This window comes from Pestalotiopsis fici (genome assembly GCF_000516985.1).
Source record: "Pestalotiopsis fici W106-1 unplaced genomic scaffold PFICI_Scf_3, whole genome shotgun sequence".
NCBI classification, from domain to species: Eukaryota; Fungi; Ascomycota; class Sordariomycetes; order Amphisphaeriales; family Sporocadaceae; genus Pestalotiopsis; species Pestalotiopsis fici.
In genome coordinates this window covers 6032084-6051354 of record NW_006917093.1, presented here as the reverse complement: position 1 = coordinate 6051354, position 19271 = coordinate 6032084, and the positions used below count along the sequence as shown (strand labels likewise).

General features: G+C 49.5%; 7 protein-coding genes across 7 annotated transcripts; 5 read left to right on the top strand and 2 right to left on the bottom strand.

The window, feature by feature from the left end:
* Positions 1-1825: 1825 nt before the first annotated feature.
* Positions 1826-2796, top strand: PFICI_05939 (uncharacterized protein; the record flags this gene model as incomplete). The annotated part of the gene is made up of 2 exons (XM_007834520.1): positions 1826-2533; positions 2581-2796. The coding sequence occupies 2 exons, from the start codon at positions 1826-1828 to the stop codon at positions 2794-2796; spliced, it is 924 nt and encodes a 307-aa protein (XP_007832711.1).
* A 3922-nt stretch (positions 2797-6718) lies between these two features.
* PFICI_05938 (uncharacterized protein) lies at positions 6719-8055 on the top strand (the record flags this gene model as incomplete). The annotated part of the gene is made up of 3 exons (XM_007834519.1): positions 6719-7352; positions 7403-7597; positions 7643-8055. The coding sequence occupies 3 exons, from the start codon at positions 6719-6721 to the stop codon at positions 8053-8055; spliced, it is 1242 nt and encodes a 413-aa protein (XP_007832710.1).
* Positions 8056-9000: 945 nt separating this feature from the next.
* PFICI_05937 (uncharacterized protein) lies at positions 9001-9647 on the top strand (the record flags this gene model as incomplete). The annotated part of the gene is made up of 2 exons (XM_007834518.1): positions 9001-9191; positions 9245-9647. 2 exons carry the CDS (start codon positions 9001-9003, stop codon positions 9645-9647), a joined length of 594 nt encoding a protein of 197 aa, XP_007832709.1.
* A 1455-nt stretch (positions 9648-11102) lies between these two features.
* On the top strand, positions 11103-12967 carry PFICI_05936 (uncharacterized protein; the record flags this gene model as incomplete). Its single annotated transcript, XM_007834517.1, has 4 exons — positions 11103-11579; positions 11626-12429; positions 12474-12651; positions 12702-12967. The coding sequence occupies 4 exons, from the start codon at positions 11103-11105 to the stop codon at positions 12965-12967; spliced, it is 1725 nt and encodes a 574-aa protein (XP_007832708.1).
* A 99-nt stretch (positions 12968-13066) lies between these two features.
* On the bottom strand, positions 13067-13798 carry PFICI_05935 (uncharacterized protein; the record flags this gene model as incomplete). Its single annotated transcript, XM_007834516.1, has 1 exon — positions 13067-13798. The coding sequence occupies one exon, from the start codon at positions 13796-13798 to the stop codon at positions 13067-13069; it is 732 nt and encodes a 243-aa protein (XP_007832707.1).
* Positions 13799-14034: 236 nt separating this feature from the next.
* Positions 14035-16008, top strand: PFICI_05934 (uncharacterized protein; the record flags this gene model as incomplete). Its single annotated transcript, XM_007834515.1, has 1 exon — positions 14035-16008. The coding sequence occupies one exon, from the start codon at positions 14035-14037 to the stop codon at positions 16006-16008; it is 1974 nt and encodes a 657-aa protein (XP_007832706.1).
* A 273-nt stretch (positions 16009-16281) lies between these two features.
* PFICI_05933 (uncharacterized protein) lies at positions 16282-16779 on the bottom strand (the record flags this gene model as incomplete). The annotated part of the gene is made up of 1 exon (XM_007834514.1): positions 16282-16779. The coding sequence occupies one exon, from the start codon at positions 16777-16779 to the stop codon at positions 16282-16284; it is 498 nt and encodes a 165-aa protein (XP_007832705.1).
* Positions 16780-19271: the final 2492 nt, after the last annotated feature.

Genomic DNA, 19271 nt, shown 5'->3' with positions numbered 1-19271 from the left:
ATCCGTGTAGTTCTTCTGCTCGCTAATCACATTATACATTGAGTCGAGCAAATTTGTTCATGCTTTTGAAGCGCTTCCAACAGCCGACGTCTGCACATGTCCACATGAGCTGGGTCGACATGTGGGAGGCTTATGGTGGGTGGCGGAAGGTCTCTCACGTGGGTCAGCATAGCTGAGATATTTGTGAGGTTGAAGTCGCTGTCGTAGCGTTAGTTTTGTCATCTCCTGTGGAAGGGGGACTCACCTTGTCATCAGGAAACATGACCAATTCAGACAGACAATCAGTTCGTGACCGAATGACGTGATATCCGGATCTGGATCGTGAATCAAGATCTCAACAGCGACACGAATCTTCTCATCTCTCTCTTCCAGCTCTTTCCTTTTTGAGAAATACCAAGCCAGCAACAAGGCCATTGCCACGCGGACGGGTGCTGGAAAAACCTCCCAATCAGACTGAGTTTTGCACTCAAGTAATTTGCTGAAATCATGACTTCTCTGAGTGTCACCCTGAAGCTGCGCAGCGAGAGCAAGGATGATGCAGCCCAGAAGGCCCAATCCCTTACCCCTGAATCCCTCTGTGGTCACAGCTTTTTGTACCTCATCTACCCAGGCCGGAGGGATGAATGGGTATATGTGGCAGTGAGAACAAAATACGTCAAAGTATGTCTCCGGACGCATGAAATTGGCCAAATACGTATCTTCTAGCGACTGTCTGAGTGAAGATTCGGTCAAGTCTTGGTTGACTCCTTGACTATCTGCGTATTGACATGTCCGATTCGCGCGACGTGCGCGACGGTATCCCCGACTTGGTTTGCATTCATCGTATTTCACATGTCGTCTCTTACATGTATACCCTGTATTCGGTTATAAACGGTTCAGATGAGTTCCAGGATTTCGCAACATACCCAGCGGGCTTACATGGCGTCGCTTACAACGTTTGGAACTTGTGATGCTCATCATGGAGACGTGGCAGATGATGCTGTGGCGAGTTTCACAGCATGGAAAGCAGAGGCTACGTATTGTACTCATAGAACTTCCACCAGATAATAAGGCCGCTTCATGCCCATCCATGAACATGATACCCAAGTATTGTCACTCCAACAAGCGAGATAACGCCGGCCCGCGTGCGGACTGCCATCAACACCACATTAAAGTGGAGTACGGCTGACTGCGAAAAAATCCAATCCTGGTCGCAAAAGCACTATACATTGACTGCGAAAATTTACTAGATGAAGAAAGTCACTGGTGACGGGTGATGGTTATTGTGCATAATTGCTCCAGCCAAAGATATATGGCAACAGTACATATGCATACAGCCGAAAAGGGATGACCAGGTCTGTGATACCAGGAGGTGCATATTGTAAAGGAGGGGGCGTGAGGCTGATCGGGATTGGTATACTCGATCCCCGGCTCAGACATCATTCATACAACAGCCGCCCGAGCAGATTGCCTGTATTCTCATGCTGGTAAAAGTAAGTCTTCGTGACATTGACAAGCGGATCCTAGCGACCGACATTCGCCGTTCCTGTGGTACATTGTACCCAGTTGTGTAGTTCGGAATTGCAGTAATAAGCGATGAGCAGGTCCCCTCCGTGTATCAGACGAGTCAAACCATTGGATGGTGCTGTTATTTCCTCTGCTCACCGGTCAGCGTCAGGTAATGAAGTGATCTGAAGTTGAACAAGGTCTAAAGAGGGGATATCAACCTTGGTATCGAGACAAGCTCCAGCGTTCATCACCTATTTAACCTGCCTCCATTCCGCGAACTGGACCAGAACTCAACTCCTTCTGCATACAACCAACCAATCAATTTTATCTCTTCACTATGGATCACTTGGTTCTCTTCCGTAAGGGCGGTCTCGGCATTACAGGAAATGACGTATCCACTTATGAGGTAGTTGACTCGAAGATCCATACGATCGAGTTCACCTCAGACGGCCTCGGCACCGAAGTCTTCTTTCCAATCGAAGTCTGGAAAGTCAAGCCATCATCAGATGACCGGCTCAGCAGAAAGTGTTCTGATGGCCGCGGCAATGTCAAAGAGGTCGAACTCCCCCCCTATTGCCCTGTGAAACCAGAGAGCCTTCACAAGCAGTGGATCGACTTCCTGGAGCAACATGCGGAGAATGTCCTGGGCCAGAAAGATGAGTTCCGCAGCCTAGTTGATGTGGGCAGAAATAATGTAGACGAGAGGTTTGCCTCCGTGATTCATCTCCTGTTCATCTGCATGTGGAAGACTGGCTCTGGATACATGAAGCCGAACAACTCACTCGATGTCGAGCCACTACCGGAAGAGTGGAAGACAATTCCCGGCCAAGAACCCATCCCTCGGCTGATCATCCACTGCACCGACCAGGTGGCAGACGGCTTGGGCACAGGATACCAGGACGACACCATCAAACTTTACCGAGAATTGACCTCCTGCCTCGATGCGGAAAAGGCCCACATGGCTTACCTTATTCTCGCAGCTTTGGCCAGAGTCGGTAACAAGATTTGTGCAGACTTCGTCAGACGCAAGAGTCAGGGAGCACCTGTAAGTTCAACATACCAAATCCTTCGGCACATTCTCACTCTCTGTAGGGCACAGAGACGGCGAAGCTCGATGAAGATGTCAAGAGAAGCCTGGGGGTCTTGCTCGAGTGGCTCAGGGAGGGCATTCGAAGGAATGGAATCACCTACGAGGTAGTCATAGGCATTTCCGAAGAGACCAAAGCGTCTCGTATGGACCACGCTCCTATGCGTGGAAGCTTTGACTTGCCAGGGCTGGCGGATATTTGTGCTGGAAATCTGGAATGAACCATGTGACAGCCTGGGAGCGAAAGTTCAGACAGTTGGGAGATTGTGAAGGTTTTCATTTTGTTTCCTTTCAAATATTCGATTCTACTACGGTAATATTACAAGTGAGCTATATATCAAGTCTTCAACCAAAGAAGTCCCGCTTCAAGGGTTGATGAAGAATCAGATCAGAAGTTGAGTTCATTTCCAAAGGAACAGTGTGAACGGAGGCATTACGAACTCCGAGACAATCTTTAGTGTAGGCCATGGGACTCGCTACAATACCCTGGGAGGGGTTAAAATGGCTCTCTAACTCGCTGCTGGTGGTCTACTGTGGTGTTGCCACATTTGTACTGCGTGCCACTATCCTGGTAAGTTCTCATGTACCTCGCCATCCCCTATTAGTACTTCATTGCATGGTACGGGGAGAGTTAGAGACTGGAAGAAGGAACTTGTACACACACCATCCTATGGGGATAGATCTCATTACGAAAGCTTGGTCAAAGCACTAGAGGCTAAAATTCAAAAGAAGATGTTAAAGGTACTGCCAGAGACATACTTCATTATACCGAAACTTCCCGTAACCCAGAACCAATCATCCTCAGATGTATTCTTTTGTCCGATCATCCACAAAGCAGCCAAACTTAATGGCCAATGTTGCCAAGATCATTGGCATACCCAACATTGCTGTTCGTGCTGTTCGCAGCCATCCGAGTCTTTCTCCCCGAAGAAAGAGACACATATCTCTATCGGCTTTTTCCCACTGACTCTGAGGATGTTGCTCACAGATCCAAGCATATAACTTGTCCCCTTCGTCACGTTTCTCTGCCCCTTGAAAACGACTCAAGAGCTGGTTGTACTGCGCATGTTTTCGGTCGAGGCCTTGCAAGACCTGAACTGGATCGCAGAAGTTTCCTTTCAAGCTGCAGATCGGGGCTGATGCAACCATTTCAGCGCATGTCGTCTTGGTCTGGTCGTGGAGAGCCTCCTTCTGGGTGACTTCTGCCATCCAATACACCACTTCCGCTAGGGAATCTGAAGGCCGATATATATGGCAGAGATTATCCAGAGATCCACAAACTCCTTGCAGCAACTCTTCTCTTGGAAAGTAGTGGTTGTCTTGATTGCAGTCCGCCGATTCATGCATCTTGGTGCACGCCGATCTGATCAAGGGGTCCTGTGGCCGCTCCTGGATGAATTCGTCCATCGAGGAGATCGCTCGGTCTAAGGCTTCTTCATCGAGAGTTTTGCCGCGGGAAAGATGGCCAAGATCTTGACAGATGCTCACTATAAGAGCCGCTTCAGAAGGTAGTTTTGGCCGCATGTGCGTGAAGGCATTGAGGCGGATCTGTTTACGGGTAACCATCTTTGTATGGAAGAAGAAGTAATATAATTGCGATGCTGGTAGAACTTAGTATTAAGATATTTGGGTCGGTGCATAGCATGTTATATAGAGACTGGTCACTGGCATTTCAATTCTGCCTGAAATCAATTTGGCACAGCCCCGAGACGCCCGAGTCGAGAATGAGGCCACTTTCCACACAGTGAATCTGTCTGCAGTTCTTGAGAATGCCCTGCATACGTAGCAAAAACACAAATCACATTAGCTGTCATAGAAGTCGGGCGTTGTGGTCATACAGTCTCTTTCACATCAACCGGGCGTGAGAATGCTACAGTTACGAGTGACCGTCGAACATGTTCAATGATTGGACTCTGCATAAGCTTGCAGGGCCCGCACTGAAACGGCAATGATGTATGTACTACCAGGATACCTATGCAGCAGAAATTCATTCTGACCTTCACCCGGCCTACCTTTCTCGGCAAGTGCTTGGTGACAAATTGCTTCTTCACCGGCATTTCTATTCCGCCGAACTTATATTGGTTAAGTCGCGATGATGTTCCAGACCCATCGTTGGCGATGCTGGTTAGTCAATAAGTTGGTCGAGGCGCATTCCATGCAAGGTCTTTTTGCAAGCAAGAACGCAAGGGAACGATTCCAGTAAATCATTCAAAGCGTCCAGACACACTCCGTTTTTATTTGGTGTTAGATGGTAACATATTCACTCCCCAGCCACCTACGCTAACCGACGCAAAGCCTGCAGCCCATACAAGAAGGAATTGGTCTGCCCACTATCGTATTCTCGTATTCAATTCACTTCCATCTAGCTTTAGTAAATATTGCTAGACTTGCGGAACATGAGACTTACATTTTTTTAGCCCTATTATGCCGGCGGTCGCGAAAGAAGCAGTGGCTCCAACCATCCACACACAGTAGCCGCATCTTATGCAGCACTGACATCTACAACCGTCTTTCATCGGCTCGACACAGGCGCATTCCCGCCCCTCTTCGAGCTGCCTCTCTCCTTGTGTCTGCAAAGCGTAACTCATACCTGCGGTTTGGGCGTATGGTACATCTGATATAGTTAGGCCTGGAATAATAGTTGAGAAATAGTGGTTTGACATACTATTTTGACTTGTAAACATTTCGATTCTCTTGCAATTTTTGGTCTGTATAACTGTGCAGTAACAAAGATTGAGCGATCGGTGATCTCAAATGGTGTTTGCGAATGAAAACCACAAGTGAACAACCTTCAGAGGTCGGTCCCAGCCACTTCCTGTAATCCAAAAGAGTACACCTTTCTGAGGCCCAACCGAGTGATTCTATCTAAGCAGGTACATAGAAGTTTACGTTGGCATCTCAATTCTGCCCAAATGATCTGAGCCAAGCAGCGGTGATGTTCCAGACCCATCCTGGGCGACATTGTCCGGAATGTGGCTTCCCAGTCAATATCACCGCATGCGGTCAGACTGCAGGAGCCCCGACGTGAATGTGATAAACAAATCATATCTATGTGCATGCAGTGCAGTGGGGTCGTTCGAGGAGAGTTCCACTGCAACGACTACACTGCATTCGTTATTGGCTATTCCACCCCAGTAAGCGCCTTCCTCAGTTTCGCTTGCCAGATTGGGATGAACCCTGAAACGTGCAGGACAGCTGAATGCCATGGTGCGTCGGCAAGGACAAGTCGCCTCGCTGGTTCCCGTGCGTGAAAACTGCTGCCGGCTGTGGTTACATTGGTCCTACTGCTGCATCGATCACTAAGCACACGGCCGGTGGGTCTGCAAATTCATCAAGTCCTGACGATCTCGAATTCGGAGTCAGTCAAGCCCATATGCATAAATATTTGCTTATTCATTTCGCCACATCTGCAAAGGAACGCGGTGAAGTTTGTACATGCAGCGAGATGCGCCACTGTCAACTAATTCAAATAATGTCAGCAATAAGCTATGCACGGAAACGAGGTGAAGCTATCCACCCGCGGAAGGGATCAAGAGTGCCGCTTCTGCCAAAAGCCGAAGCATAGTGAGAGATGTGTTAACCTCAAGCGGGGAGTACGCAATATCCGTAACGGACAATACAAGACCGAAACAAAATTTTGGAGGCAGCGCGACACTTGGCTTTGGCTTCTATTGGTGAATTGAATTATTGGCATGTCAGGGTATCGACTTCTGGTGATTGTTTTGATCAAGATTTTCGGCATCTGCAAGCACGTAGGAGGTATCTGTACGTGACATAGGACCAGAGCTTAGCGATTTAATGGGTGGACATAGGTGGACAGTACCTGATCCGACAAGGTTTCCTGGTTTCCGAGGACACCAGCCCCCTCGGGCCAAACAGTTCTTCAAAACGCAATTGTCATATGCTGGCATGACAATGAAGAGCGCAGTAGATGAACCCCTGCTGATGCGATGCAACGATAACGCGTACCAGTCAATTGTTTCTGGCTGGGGCAGGGGCTTTTTTTTACAACAATTTTAGCCACTTATAGAACATTTGGCTACAGGCGACGGTCAGGACTGCGCGATAAAAGGCTTGACTTGTTAATACCTTGTTGTGGATTGAAACAGCGAATAATCTTCCTCGGTGTATAGCAACGACAAAATGCTACCAACATATGCTAAGATACACACAAAAGGTCCTGGTGCAACTACGACCCAGACATACGCTAGTATAGTGAGAAACAAAATCACTAAGCAAGAGGTGGCCCAAAAACGGCTTGTTCTGTCGAAAGTCCGTGCCGTTGTCAAAGACGAACCAAGAGAGAAGCACAGCGAAGATCCCGACGAAGAAGATCCCGACGAAGAAGATCCCGACGAAGAAGATCCCGACGAAGAAGATCCCGACGAAGAGTACGACGAGGAAGAGTACGACGAGGAAGAGTACGACGAGGAAGAGTACGACGAGGAAGAGTACGACGAGGTAGAGTACGACGAGGAAGAGTACGACGAGGAAGAGTACGACGAGGAAGAGTACGACGAGGAAGAGTACGACGAGGAAGAGTACGACGAGGAAGAGTACAATGAAGAAGAGCACGACCAAGAAGGGAATTGGAAACATGGCCGTTATCCACGTGCTCCCATGATAGATTGGGCCAAAACTTGGGTTTCGAAGAAAGAGCTCGAGTTATTTGATGATGCAGCTGGTTATTTTTTTGACTATGTTGAGAAGAATCTTCCGGACGGTTTCGAGAAGTTCAAATGTCAAGTGAAATACCAATTCATTCACAGCAAAGATAGTAAGTACTTGGTGCCGTTCTTGGTTTTCACTCATTAATGTATCATATAGCCGAAATTCGGTCTTACGGCTTTGGGATAGTTCGACTCATCCTAGATGAATTCGTGAAGGTGGTCGAGGACACAGCAGTTTCCACATCCAAGGAAAAGCTCGAAAAGCTCTGCGGCCTTGTGAAGTATCTGGTTCTCGAGGCAAAGTTCATTAAAGTCAAGCATGTCGATAGAGCCGTCAAGGATATGTACTCGGGTAGGTTCTAAGACCGTTTGGACGGCTTGACTAATAATGCAATAGCGGAACGCATTCCTATTCGCGACTATGAAATTGAGGAAAAGCTTACCGTGTTCGAAAACTGGCATTCCTTCACTGTTCTTCTCAGGAAGGAGCGACTTATGGAAAGAGGAATCCCTGCATGTCATGCCGAGGACTTATACAGCCAGAATCCCCCACAAGATCAGAATTCCCCACAAGATCAAGCGGTTTTCGTCGCTCTTTGCAATTGGTACATCTTCGCGGGCGAGATTTTCCGCGATCGTCCTGAGGGAGAACAAGAAGCTATCTATTCGCGCATACAGTGCGACACAAGCAATTATGCAAAAGAGGGACCACAAGAACTCGTTACTTTGGGACAAGAAATGTTGAAGTGCATGGAAAACTTGCAGCCCACGTTGAGAAGTGCCTCCCAAGAAAAGGAGCATAGCCTGTAGGGAACAGGGTAGCTAGTACATGACAAAACTTTGTGCGCATGAAAAGGGACTGCAGCGTTCCGCCTGCATGAATGCCCGGTTACAGTGAATGGACCAGTGATCTTAACAGTGGGTACCATATAGCCTAGGCCATGATACTTCTTCGCGACAGAGGGATTTTTCGAAATGCGTCATGTCGCCACTGCCTCTTGTGGAGGTTGGAAATATGGTCAAGGGACCATTTTGTGTCGTAATGCAGCGTGTCTGTTCAAGTGACTCCGTGCTTCAGCATTCGGTGCTGATGTACTTTGACTGAGGCGTTCAAACTGCTCAGCCGTGATGTATTCACGTAGCCATCGCTTTTGGACGCGTAAAGAATGTCTATTTAAAGAGGACGCTGGTTCTATTTCAAACGTAGGACGCAACTTTCAAATATAATTTCTCAATCTTCCGTGTTGACAATCCAAATCTTGGCTATTCGTCTAGCAGAATGTGCTTCAACTACATATGTACGAAGATTTTTCCTGCGGCAAGAGCGAGAGGCAATTTGCCGTTTGAGCCCTGCGCAGATAAAGACAAACCTGGCCATGAAGCCATAGAGAAGGAGCTTGGGTCAAACCGAGTAAAGGAGGCCTGTGGAGGTTATAATTGCCCTAACCATTAATAGGCGTGTTCACCGATTGGGGGGTGGTTGAGTAGCCTATGCCGTTGCATGCTTTAGCTATGTGGCGAGACTATTTAGAGGCGGATCTCAATCAAAGTTCACAGCGCCACGTTTTGGCTGGTGAAACAACATTGAAGTGTGCAAACCGTCGGCTGATCCCAGTTCCTGTCAAGTGTACAAACAGAAACTAGTTCCTAGCATGGCACGTCTGCCAATTCACTAGCATTCGCATAAATGAACTCTCGCGACACCCAATTTTGGAAATGACTTCCCTTCTCCATGCTTGTTAGCCGAGTATCATTATGCACCCTCTACCATATCACGGCTCCAGCTCGAATTTCTATCAGGCGGAACCTGAGGTGGTTCTCAAAGCGCCGATGCGGATTCGCGTTCAGAATGAGAATCGCAAAGCCTTGGAGGAACAAAACAGCAAGGCAATCGATGTCGAGCGACGCATATTGGAGGTGCTGGGAAAGCACCCCAGGATTGTACCGTTTGTATTTCTTTTCCCCGCATCCGTAACAGTTAGCTAAGCCTTCTCAACAGGTACCTGAGGTTTGATCAGAGTGGCATCCACCTTGCAAAGGCCAAACTCGGGGATCTACAGAACTATATCGACTCCTACCACACCGAATTGCACCCTCTCCAGCGCTACAAGATTTGTGAGCAGGTTACTGAGGCAGTCGTTCATGTGCACGAGCGCGGCGTGATACACTCAGATTTGCGACTGGAAAATGTCTTAGTGGAGCAAGTTAATGAGTCATCTGTCAGTGTCTGGCTTTGTGATTTTGGCGGGTCAACGTGTGATCAATTGGGTCTGGATGGCGGCCACTTGCCCGACACTCCTTTCTTTGACCCCCGCCTGCGATGGTTGTCGACACAGGCAACCGATATATTCAGTCTAGGATCTATTTCTATACTGTTGAGATGGGATACTGGCCATTTATGACCAGCCCACCACAATGGAACTCGTACTCAGAAAAACAGGCTTACGAGTCAAAAGTGGAAGATTTATTCGGAGCAGGATCTTTTCCAGATCTGTCAAATGTGAAGGGCGGCAATGTCATCAAGGGATGCTGGCAGCAGCAGTACAAGACAACTGCTGAAGTACTGCAAGCAATCCGATTGGAAATGTAAGTAGCCTAATGTAAAAATCATTCGTATTCAACTACATTACAATTAACGAAGTCCCGCTTCGCCAACGCTATTGAGTTCCTTTTAGAAGTATTCCTTGGGCTGTGCAGGCTGGGCCCCTCGCTTGTTGCGCACCACTCTCGCAGGCAACCGCCGCGGGCGCTTGGACGATTCCTCCAGGTGGTCTGTCACCGCAGCTGATGCGGCTGGCGATGCCCAGCTAGACGCGTCACGCTTGGTCCCTCGCGGCATAGTTTCGGAGGAATCTGCGTCTGTCTGACAGGCTGGAGGGGAAAAGCTCGGGAGACCGAATGGATTTGAAGAAGTCGTGGAGACCGTGCTGGATCCCTCGGACCAGGACGATGAGGACGAGGGATAGCTTGCCGAGGCCTCCCGAGCGACCAGCCCCTGCAGCTCGGCGTCTGCAACCGTCACATAGCTGCAATCTGTGGAATCGGATTGGCTACTCAAACCATCACTGCTCGTTGATGTCTCAGAGCTGGTAGTTGATGGAAGTGAGTTTGAGTGCGCCGCAGCGGGCGAACTCGACCGATCTGCCACAGTTTCGAAGTGGTCTGGCGAGAACGTATTGCTTGGGTCGATCTCCAAGTCCCCGTTAGGCCAAGTGGCATCAGAGCGATAGCTATAGACGGTGCCACTCCACTCCAAGAGGACTGCGATTCGAGCTCCGTGCAGCCGGTGGAGTGTATTGGCCTTCTTCATCACGCCATATCTGCGATTGACAAAGTTGCGGGAGGCCATATCTGTGAAATCTTATGGGAATTCAAGAGTTGGATACAGATCTTCAGAAAACGAGAAAAGGCTCGTTTGTCGGTCATTATATACTTGTTGAATTGAGGTCGGAGCAGGAAGGCCGGAACGGTACCCGGGTCCTGATCCTAAGCGCGCGGCAACCCGTTCGGACCGGGGCTGTTCGGCCAGGCTATTTTGGGCGCACGTCTCGCTTTAGCGCCGGGCTTTTGTACTATGCTGAAATCGGGCTTGCGGCTTTCGGTTGTTTGCTTGTTGGAATTTGATTTCACAGGGTACCTGCATGTTAACATGTTGGACTCACCAACATCTCCTCCTCTGGGCGTGCCGCCTTTTTCTCCCATTCTCTGTCCCCGTCTCTCTCGCTCTCCCATTCTCTGTTCCCCATCTCTCTCGCTCTCCCGTTTTCTGTTCCCTATCTCTCTCGCTCTCGTTCCCCCTTGTCCCCCGTTTTTCTCGTCTCTCTCGTCTCTCTCGTTACCTTCCCAAAGTTTTCGAAATGCCATCCACCCTTGGATTTCGACTGACCTTCGAGGTTCCGCACTGGTACGCCATTGTGTCTGGAACCATAATCATCCTACTGTTATTCTCTCGGTCTCGCCGACGACTATCACTCCGGTTCGCTCCATGGATCAATCGGCATGTCTTCATGCCATTGTCTTTGTGGCATTTGACGAGACTGCAAGTTGCGCAGGCTTCAGCATATCTCGTCCTGAATGTGCTGACCCTCAGCGTATTCATCCGATCTGCGGCTGAGGTCGGACAGAGAGCTGCTGTTCTGTGCACTTTCAACATGATCCCACTCTTCACTACAGGTCGCGTTCTCGCTACAATCCTCAATATCTCTATTTGGACGTACGACCTCTGGCACAACGCGATCGGCCTCGTCGTCGTCGTGCAAGGTCTCATTCATGGAGGTATAAGCATATCGACTAGATCAGTACAGCTGCGTTCGTACACTGTCACTGGATGGGTGGTGCGTCAGTCCATGGTACGTTTAACCTTTCTGACAATGATGACAGGTGTCCTTGACGATCCTCCTCCTTCTGTTCACATCTGTCCCGATCGTTCGACGCCGCCTGAAAGGATTGTTCGGTCTTCTACACGGCATGCTAGCAACGGCTAGTCTAGCCACACTGGCCATCCATGTTCTGCCCTTAGGTCTGGGCACTTCTACTGTTCAGATCTTCGTCGCCGGTGCATTGCTTCTCGTTGGCATGTGCTGGAGGTTGCTCCTTCTTTTGAGGCGGGGCAGGGCCACCAAGATCGAAACGATAGGCGCCAGCCAGGATATGAGTTGTGTCAAAGTGACGCTTCGAGACGCAATTCGGCCATATCCTGGTATGTACTTCCACCTCTACCTTTCAGGAACACCGCTGCGCAATAGATTGGCCGGAACACCAACGCCAGCCTTCTTCTGGAGCGAAGGGACGGCCGCGAAGGACATCCATTTCCTGGTCAGAGATCCCTCTACCAAGCCCTTGAGCATGCGTCTGGAAGGCCCCTACGGCAATAATCTACATCTAGAGGAGTACGATTCGGTTCTGTTGTTCGCGGAGAGCACTGGCGTGTCTAGCATCATGCCCTATGCATTGCACCTGCTACATCGCCGAAGACATGACCAGCGAGAAAAGGAACGACTCCAGGGACCTCTGCGAGGCGGCTCACAGACAAACCTGGCTCGCACGATTGGGAAACTGTCGGACGTCATCTTCTACGGCGACAAGACCAGGCGCGTTGAGTTCATCTTGGCCTTGCGGACGAACGACGATATCTATTGGTGCAGAGAGCAGCTAAGTGAGCTTATGAATCTCGGCTCCAGTCAAGTGAGTGACCAGAGCCCTGCAATAACTGCTGCAAGCTAACATAGCAGCGTCTGATTTGCGGGAGAATCTTCACATTTCAAGGCGACGACTTAGGCATGTCTATCCCTCATAGTCTTCAGGACAGATGGAAAATACATACCATCGGACGGATGCAGCTGGAGCAGTCCTTCAAGGTGTATTTAGATGCTTGCGCCTTCTCACCAGGGAGCAAAGTCACGGTTGGTAAGTGCACGCGGGCTCTCGAGAACCTGTCAGCATGGCTAATGATCCAGTCTCCGGCTCACCGGCCTTTGCCAATACGGTCCGCCAACTAGTACTCAACTCCTCCTACACGCGTATGGATTTCAAAGAGACTGATTTCTCTCCCGATGTTGCACATCACAGCGTGAGATCAGTGAACCTCGCCCGAGGCGCCCAAGACCCTCGCCGAACCTCTCGCGTACGTTTGCGAAATACGCCTAGAATAGCCCTCTCCGACATCAAGGTTGTTCACACCAAGCCACTTGATGGTCAAACTGCACATATATACAACGCTTGACACAATCTTGAGCTGCTTTTGCATTTATTATTTTTATGTCGATCTTGAAGGTCGACGACATATTCACATTGACGTCGTTTTATATCGTATGTAGTGTATTCAGAGCTGGCAATCTAAACCATGATCATGACCTCTCCAGTACGTACATTGCATATGCCAGTTCTCGGGAATGGCCGCATTCCACACACTCTGCTCGCCACCACAGAACCAGTCTTCGACCGCAGTTCGTAGAGACTGCACAAGGCTCTCCAGTTTGGGGTCTTTAAAAATGATTGCTAGAAATTCGAGAGCCCAAATATCCGAAAGAATACTCGCGGGGTAGACAAAATAGAGACTATCTGGGTGCCCGCTGGAATCCAGCTCGGGGCTCAACGAATCCAACCACTGTTGGATATGGATTCGCAGAGCGTCTTGATAAGCGCACAAGACGACCCAGTCAGGGCAGCCTCCAGGCCGGCAAAATGCACCACACCTCGAGCCTTTCTTCGAGAGAGCGGTCTCCCAAGCCTGGCGGGCGACGGAGAAAATGCGCTTGTGATGATCAGGTCTGTAAAACCAGGCATTGCCACAAGCGATATCTCGCCTCGGCTGCCGATTGATTGGCCATCCTAGATGGAGGACAAGCTCATCGAAAATTCTGTCCAGCTTCGTGGCCAGTTGGTACGGGTTGTCTAGGTGAATAGATTCTTCGAGGCTGCTGACGTATATGTGCTGCAACTTAGCTCTGATGCATCCACACGAATTGCCTGCGACATCTGTAGCCAGGTAGTGTAAGAATTGTTCAGTCATCACCGCGACCCCGTCCAAGTTCAAAGCCCTTTCCATTGGCATGATTGCTTGACCTAGAAAGCTCCTGGCAGAGATTGCATCCCTATCGGGGACGCTTATATTCCATGTATGGTGACTTTTTGGTTTCTTGAATTATGAAATTGTCTTTCCATGTGTGGGAAGACGAATTCCATAATCGAAACTCGGTGACTCAGCCCTAGATAGACGAATAAATAGAGTGACCAAGCTTTCTCTTCCTCATTTACACCCACACGATATTCCTGAATACGTCCAGCATCATGTCGGCCTTCGATGAATTAGCCGTCCCACAACTCCGTTCCATAGCCCAAATCCTCGATTTGAAGCCTGGGAAAAAAGCAAAGAAGCCTGCAATATTAGGTTCAATCAATAAGCACCTCGGCACCGGGGCTGATCCAAAGTATGAAGAATGGACTTGCAACGCCGCGCTGGCGGTAGCTAAGGCAAGAGGTCTTACAGTGGCAGAGCAAGATAAAAACAACATCGAGGCTATTGCGGCGGTGATGAGAGCTGCCGACGACCTGCAGCCCCAGACACGCTCCAAATCCCCCATCAGGTTGGATGGCTCCTCTGGCTCCTCTGGCTCCTCAAGCCCGGCGACAGTGATTCATCAACCTCATTCGGGAAGTCCTCCAAGTCTAGCCAGTGAAGCTGAAGCAGGTGCTGGCAGTTCTTCAGCAGGCGCTGAGCCGGCAAAAAGAGGCAGAGGTAATTCTCCCTCACAAGTGGGAGGGGTGGACAATGCCAGCGACAGCGCGCAGAATCCAAACAAAAAACCGGAAATAACGGCTGGCGAACGACCAGTAGAAAGTGATGCCAACATGTCAGAGGCTGACGCAGCCGACCCCGCGGCGGTCCAGGCCAAGACACTGCACGATAAAGCGACTGATCATGCCGACAAGGCGATAAAGAATGCTCTGAAAAGCAAATCTGTTACCAACCCTCAAGAGTCCGAGGCGGCCCTGACAGAAGCGCAAAAGGAGGCCGAACTTGCGAAAGCATCAGCCCAGGCACTCAACAGCCAGAAGACGGCGGATCAGGATCAGAAGGAGCACGCAAATGCCTCTGCCGCCATAGCAGCCGGCGTGACGGCCAATGCAAACGCTGAACATCAACGCCAGCCGAGCACTGAAGCAGCTTCAGAACAGGCTGGGCCTAGCCAAATTCCCGCCCCGGTCGAGATACCGGGCAACAAAGGAGCTTCAGGCGTGGGACCCCTGGTTGTTGCACGCAAGGGGGGCGACAAAGAATTTCTCTCCTCGGTTAAACCAACCAACCTGTCGAGGAGCGGCCAAAAATTTCTACAAGAAGCAGAAGCATTCCTACGAGCGGCTTCCACCGGCGAGTCTACTGTGATCTCGAACTTCCGGGACACGCTGAGCCCATCTAAGCCCCGGGACGCTTCGGCGCCAAGTGCTGAAACCACCCCGGATAAGGATTCTGAGCCGGCGAAAACATCCGAAATTTATGTGCACCCGCCCAACGAGACCAAATGGAAGGCTTCAGAGTTCTCATGGGAGGATCATTTTGAGAGCATAACAATTGTCCCTGCTCCTGATTTAAACAAGCCCAATCCAAACAGACCACGGCTGGGCTTTACTGATGTTGGTCCATTTACCAATGATCCAGAACGCTGGGTGAACTTTGCGGATCCATGGACTGGACAAAGATACGACGGCTTTGTTCTGAACATAAGCAAGAAGCAGCAGTTGATGGTAGAGTATGGTGGCAACAGTAACGCACGCCAGAGCCGAGGTGTCATGTTGCCTGCTCCCTCCTACCGACAGCAGCGAACTCAATTCGAAAAGTGGTTAAAGAAAGGGACTGTGGAGATTCAGCATGGCCACGAGGAAGATTTGGCAGGACTCAAGTTTAGGGACTTGGATATTGATAGGTGCATTGTCTTTGAATTTCTCACCCCTTCAGAGTATGATTTAAGAGATGCGGACGTGCGTGTCTTGATTCGTACGACTCTCCAATCAGAGGAGTCCCACAATCAATTCTACACACGCTCCCAGCTCGAGCGCACTCTAGGCTCTGCAATGAAACAATGGATTCAGGAGAATCGGCCAACGCCACAGCATGAGCATGCAGCGGATAACAAGATGGAGAGAAAAGCTAACAGGGGAAGTAAGCGTTCTGGCAAACAAGATCATGACATGTCCCAGCGTCTTCTCAGGCTTGAGGACAATATGGATAGGTTAGTTAAGCTACTTATGGACACTCATGCGTGATAGGAGGGTGATTGCTGCTGGCCAGCAATCATCTTTTTGTCTGAAATTCGATAGTCAGGTATGAAATTGAAAACCTAAATTGCTCTGGCGTGGATTTGTTGAACGTGCCTTAAACGTCCTCCGACGAGATGAGTTGATCATATAATAGTGACAACGAACTGATTTGTATTCTGAAACTGGATTGACTTCCTTAAACCAAGCCCCTCCTCCTTTACTGATCCATTCATCACGGTGAAGTATGCCGGCCAGCAGCTATAGAGCTCCTTAATGCTATCATTCGATTGTTACAGACCTGCTCGCCTCTCGCTTCTCCCATTTTCGTTCATCACCGAAAATCCCAGCGAGCTTGAGCAATTCAGGCTTGAGCACCTTTGCAAAGACCAGATCACGCTCGTCAGGACCATTTTCTCGGACGAGCCAGCCAATCAATGCCATCAGCCCACCTGTGATATCGCCCAACATTGTCATTACCTCATCCTTATCAGGCTGAACGTCCTGAGAGAGCTTACCCGCCTGATCCCTTGTTGGCTCAATAAGCAGGTTACAGATCTCTTTTGCTTGCTCTTTTGATGGGCCTCCGTCCGAGTCATCGCCATATTTGTTCACTATTTTCGCACGCTCTATCCAATAGCTGGTGACATTATCGAACCGACTATCAGGCTCGTCCGCAGCCCTATGCAGAATGATGCGCCGGAGGTGGCTGATCCGCTGCTCGCGCGAGTCAGGTCGTTGTTCTTCGACCTTGACTGGAGTCTGGTTGGAGCTTGACATGGTGTTTGCGTTGTGCCTAGGTAGGTAGGTAGTTTGTCTAGCGGAATTGACACACGTGCATGCCTTCTTATACCACATGCGGCGCGGGCCCTGGTCGGCGCTTATCCTGAATGCCGTTTAACAAATCGCGAAATCTGAGTTCCAAAATGCGAGAAATCGTCAACAGAATGCAATTACTGAATTTGGAATACGGTTTTGGCATCTCTTGAAGTACTATAACACTACGATGGTAATTGGATGCTAGGTCGTCCCAAGCAATGCACGGCTCTGCCCTGTCTGTCAAAAGAGGTTCATGATGACTACGCCAAGCCATTCTATAATTATTACAACTGTTTACTCCAGAAAACAACATCACTGTACTCGACAATGCTGCACCTGTTCTCACAGCAAGAGGGTGATTCCTCCAGGTTCGCTTCGATATGTGTTCGCAGAACGACAAGTCACTCAGCCGCCCAAGTCTGTTCGGTCGCACCCGCCACTCGAGCACACTGAAGAATACCAAAATATGCAAAGGCAGTTACTGCGCAGCCTGGCAATTGCAAGGCACAACTCGGAAATAAATGCAAGGGCAGATCTTAAAACGCAAGGCCGCGATGCGCGTGTAACATTCGCACGAGATGTGACAATTTGGGAAACTTGAGACGATCATAGACTGTAGGCTGACAGATGGTTCAATCATAACTCTGCAACATGAGACTCTGGATCGTCCATTGTCGTCGCCCGCCATGAAATCCACCGCAAATGAGCGATGCCCAACTTCCATGCCAAATCATTTTGCAGCGATTGACTTACGACTCCCTTCTTCTGGTGGCCAGCGCGGACTAAGGTGGCATACATAGTATAGCCGCGCCAGCGTACCTGAATAGCTTCTAGTGCACCACTTTCGATGCACCTTTTCAGTCCCTCACCAACATCAAGTAGCCAATTAAGGTGCTTAGTAATTTCCAGTATATACCTATGGGTCTTTCCCGTGCGAAATTGGCAGTTGTATGTCGGGTGTTTCCAACAGAATTGTAGCAACGGCATAATATTCACATCACGGGTGGCCCATTCGCTTACTTCGACAATGAGCTTTCCAGTCGTATTAATTGCAAAGAACCGACTTTGCAAGTATATCTCCAACTCGCTCATGGATACATGATGGACATTCCTAGCCATGTATGCTTCATAATGTGGGGAAAATTCGCTATACAACAAGGGGCTTGTCATGGCAAGGCACAGGTCTTTGGGGATTCGAGGTAGCCGGTTTTGCATAAAGAAAGGTACCCGTTCGTAAATCAAGGTCCCGTTGTAACGAAGTCGTATGGCAACTATTGGATCTACTAATAGATGTTCGTAGACGAGGATACGAATTTCTAAACAGGCTGTCAGCAATTATAGTGCGGCCTCTCTGCCATGGAAGCCTACCTGCGGGGAGGTCGCCAAATCTGAAAGGGACGACGCTCTCCATCATGTGGACAGAAGATGGATGAAGGAGGAAATCGAGTGTGACACCTGACTAGAGCCGTTATATACCTCTTGTCAATGTAAGCATTTGGTTGGTTGTGCGGTCATCACCTCGCCTGGCGCTTGGCTGACAGCATATCGAAGTCGGGGGTTGCGTTTCGAAAAACGAGAAGTGAGTCCAAGGGGGGGTAGGAAATCAACTTTCAGAATAGTCCCTGCGGCCAACTTTTATAAAGAGGCCTGCGTACCGCTCTCCTTTCCCTTCTCTTTTTCCAACACTACATCATTCCCACCCAATATGCCTTGTACAAAGCCTGCTATACTCATCGATCTTACGGTCCAGGCTTTCAACTGCCAGAAATGCAAGACCGCACTAGGCGAGGAGTGTTTTGTTCTTGAAAGTTGTCGCTGCGTGGGTCATTCCTCCCAGATCCCCGAGAAGCTGCTGATATCTGTAGGTCATATGTCCCAGCTGCCAAATGAGACCATTCTCTGGACTCTGCCATCGGCCAGTTCACCAGGCGTTGTGGGCGCTACAAAACTCAACCCGGGTCTTCTACCTGGGCGAATGTACGATCTGCTACGATGGGATGATCGAGCCGAGTTGCATACCTTGTGGTAAGAAGCGTGTTGCGTTGTCTTGGCATCACTTACTCACAATCCCAGGGCACTCTTTCTGTCGCAATTGTATTGTAACGTGGAGGGAGATGAAGGGAACTTCTTCATGTCCCATGTGTAGAGAGCGCTGTTGCCGGGCACACGACAGTTGCTCCTGCGTGCGTGAGTGCCACGCGGCTGATCTGGGCAAAGTATTGAATATTTCTTTCCGTAAACGTTCAGCTTCGCCGCAGGGTTTGTGATTGCGGATATGCAGATGATCGTTCCAGAAGAGGTACCAGCTTTGTGATTGATGATAACACGATACCAAATCCAAGATCCTGCTTTTCGTTCTCGCGCCTTATAGTAGTGACTCTGAACATAAATACACGCGTGTGTCGTCGTGTCTTGTCCCATGCCTCCCGGTATAGGCGTTGACTTGGTACACC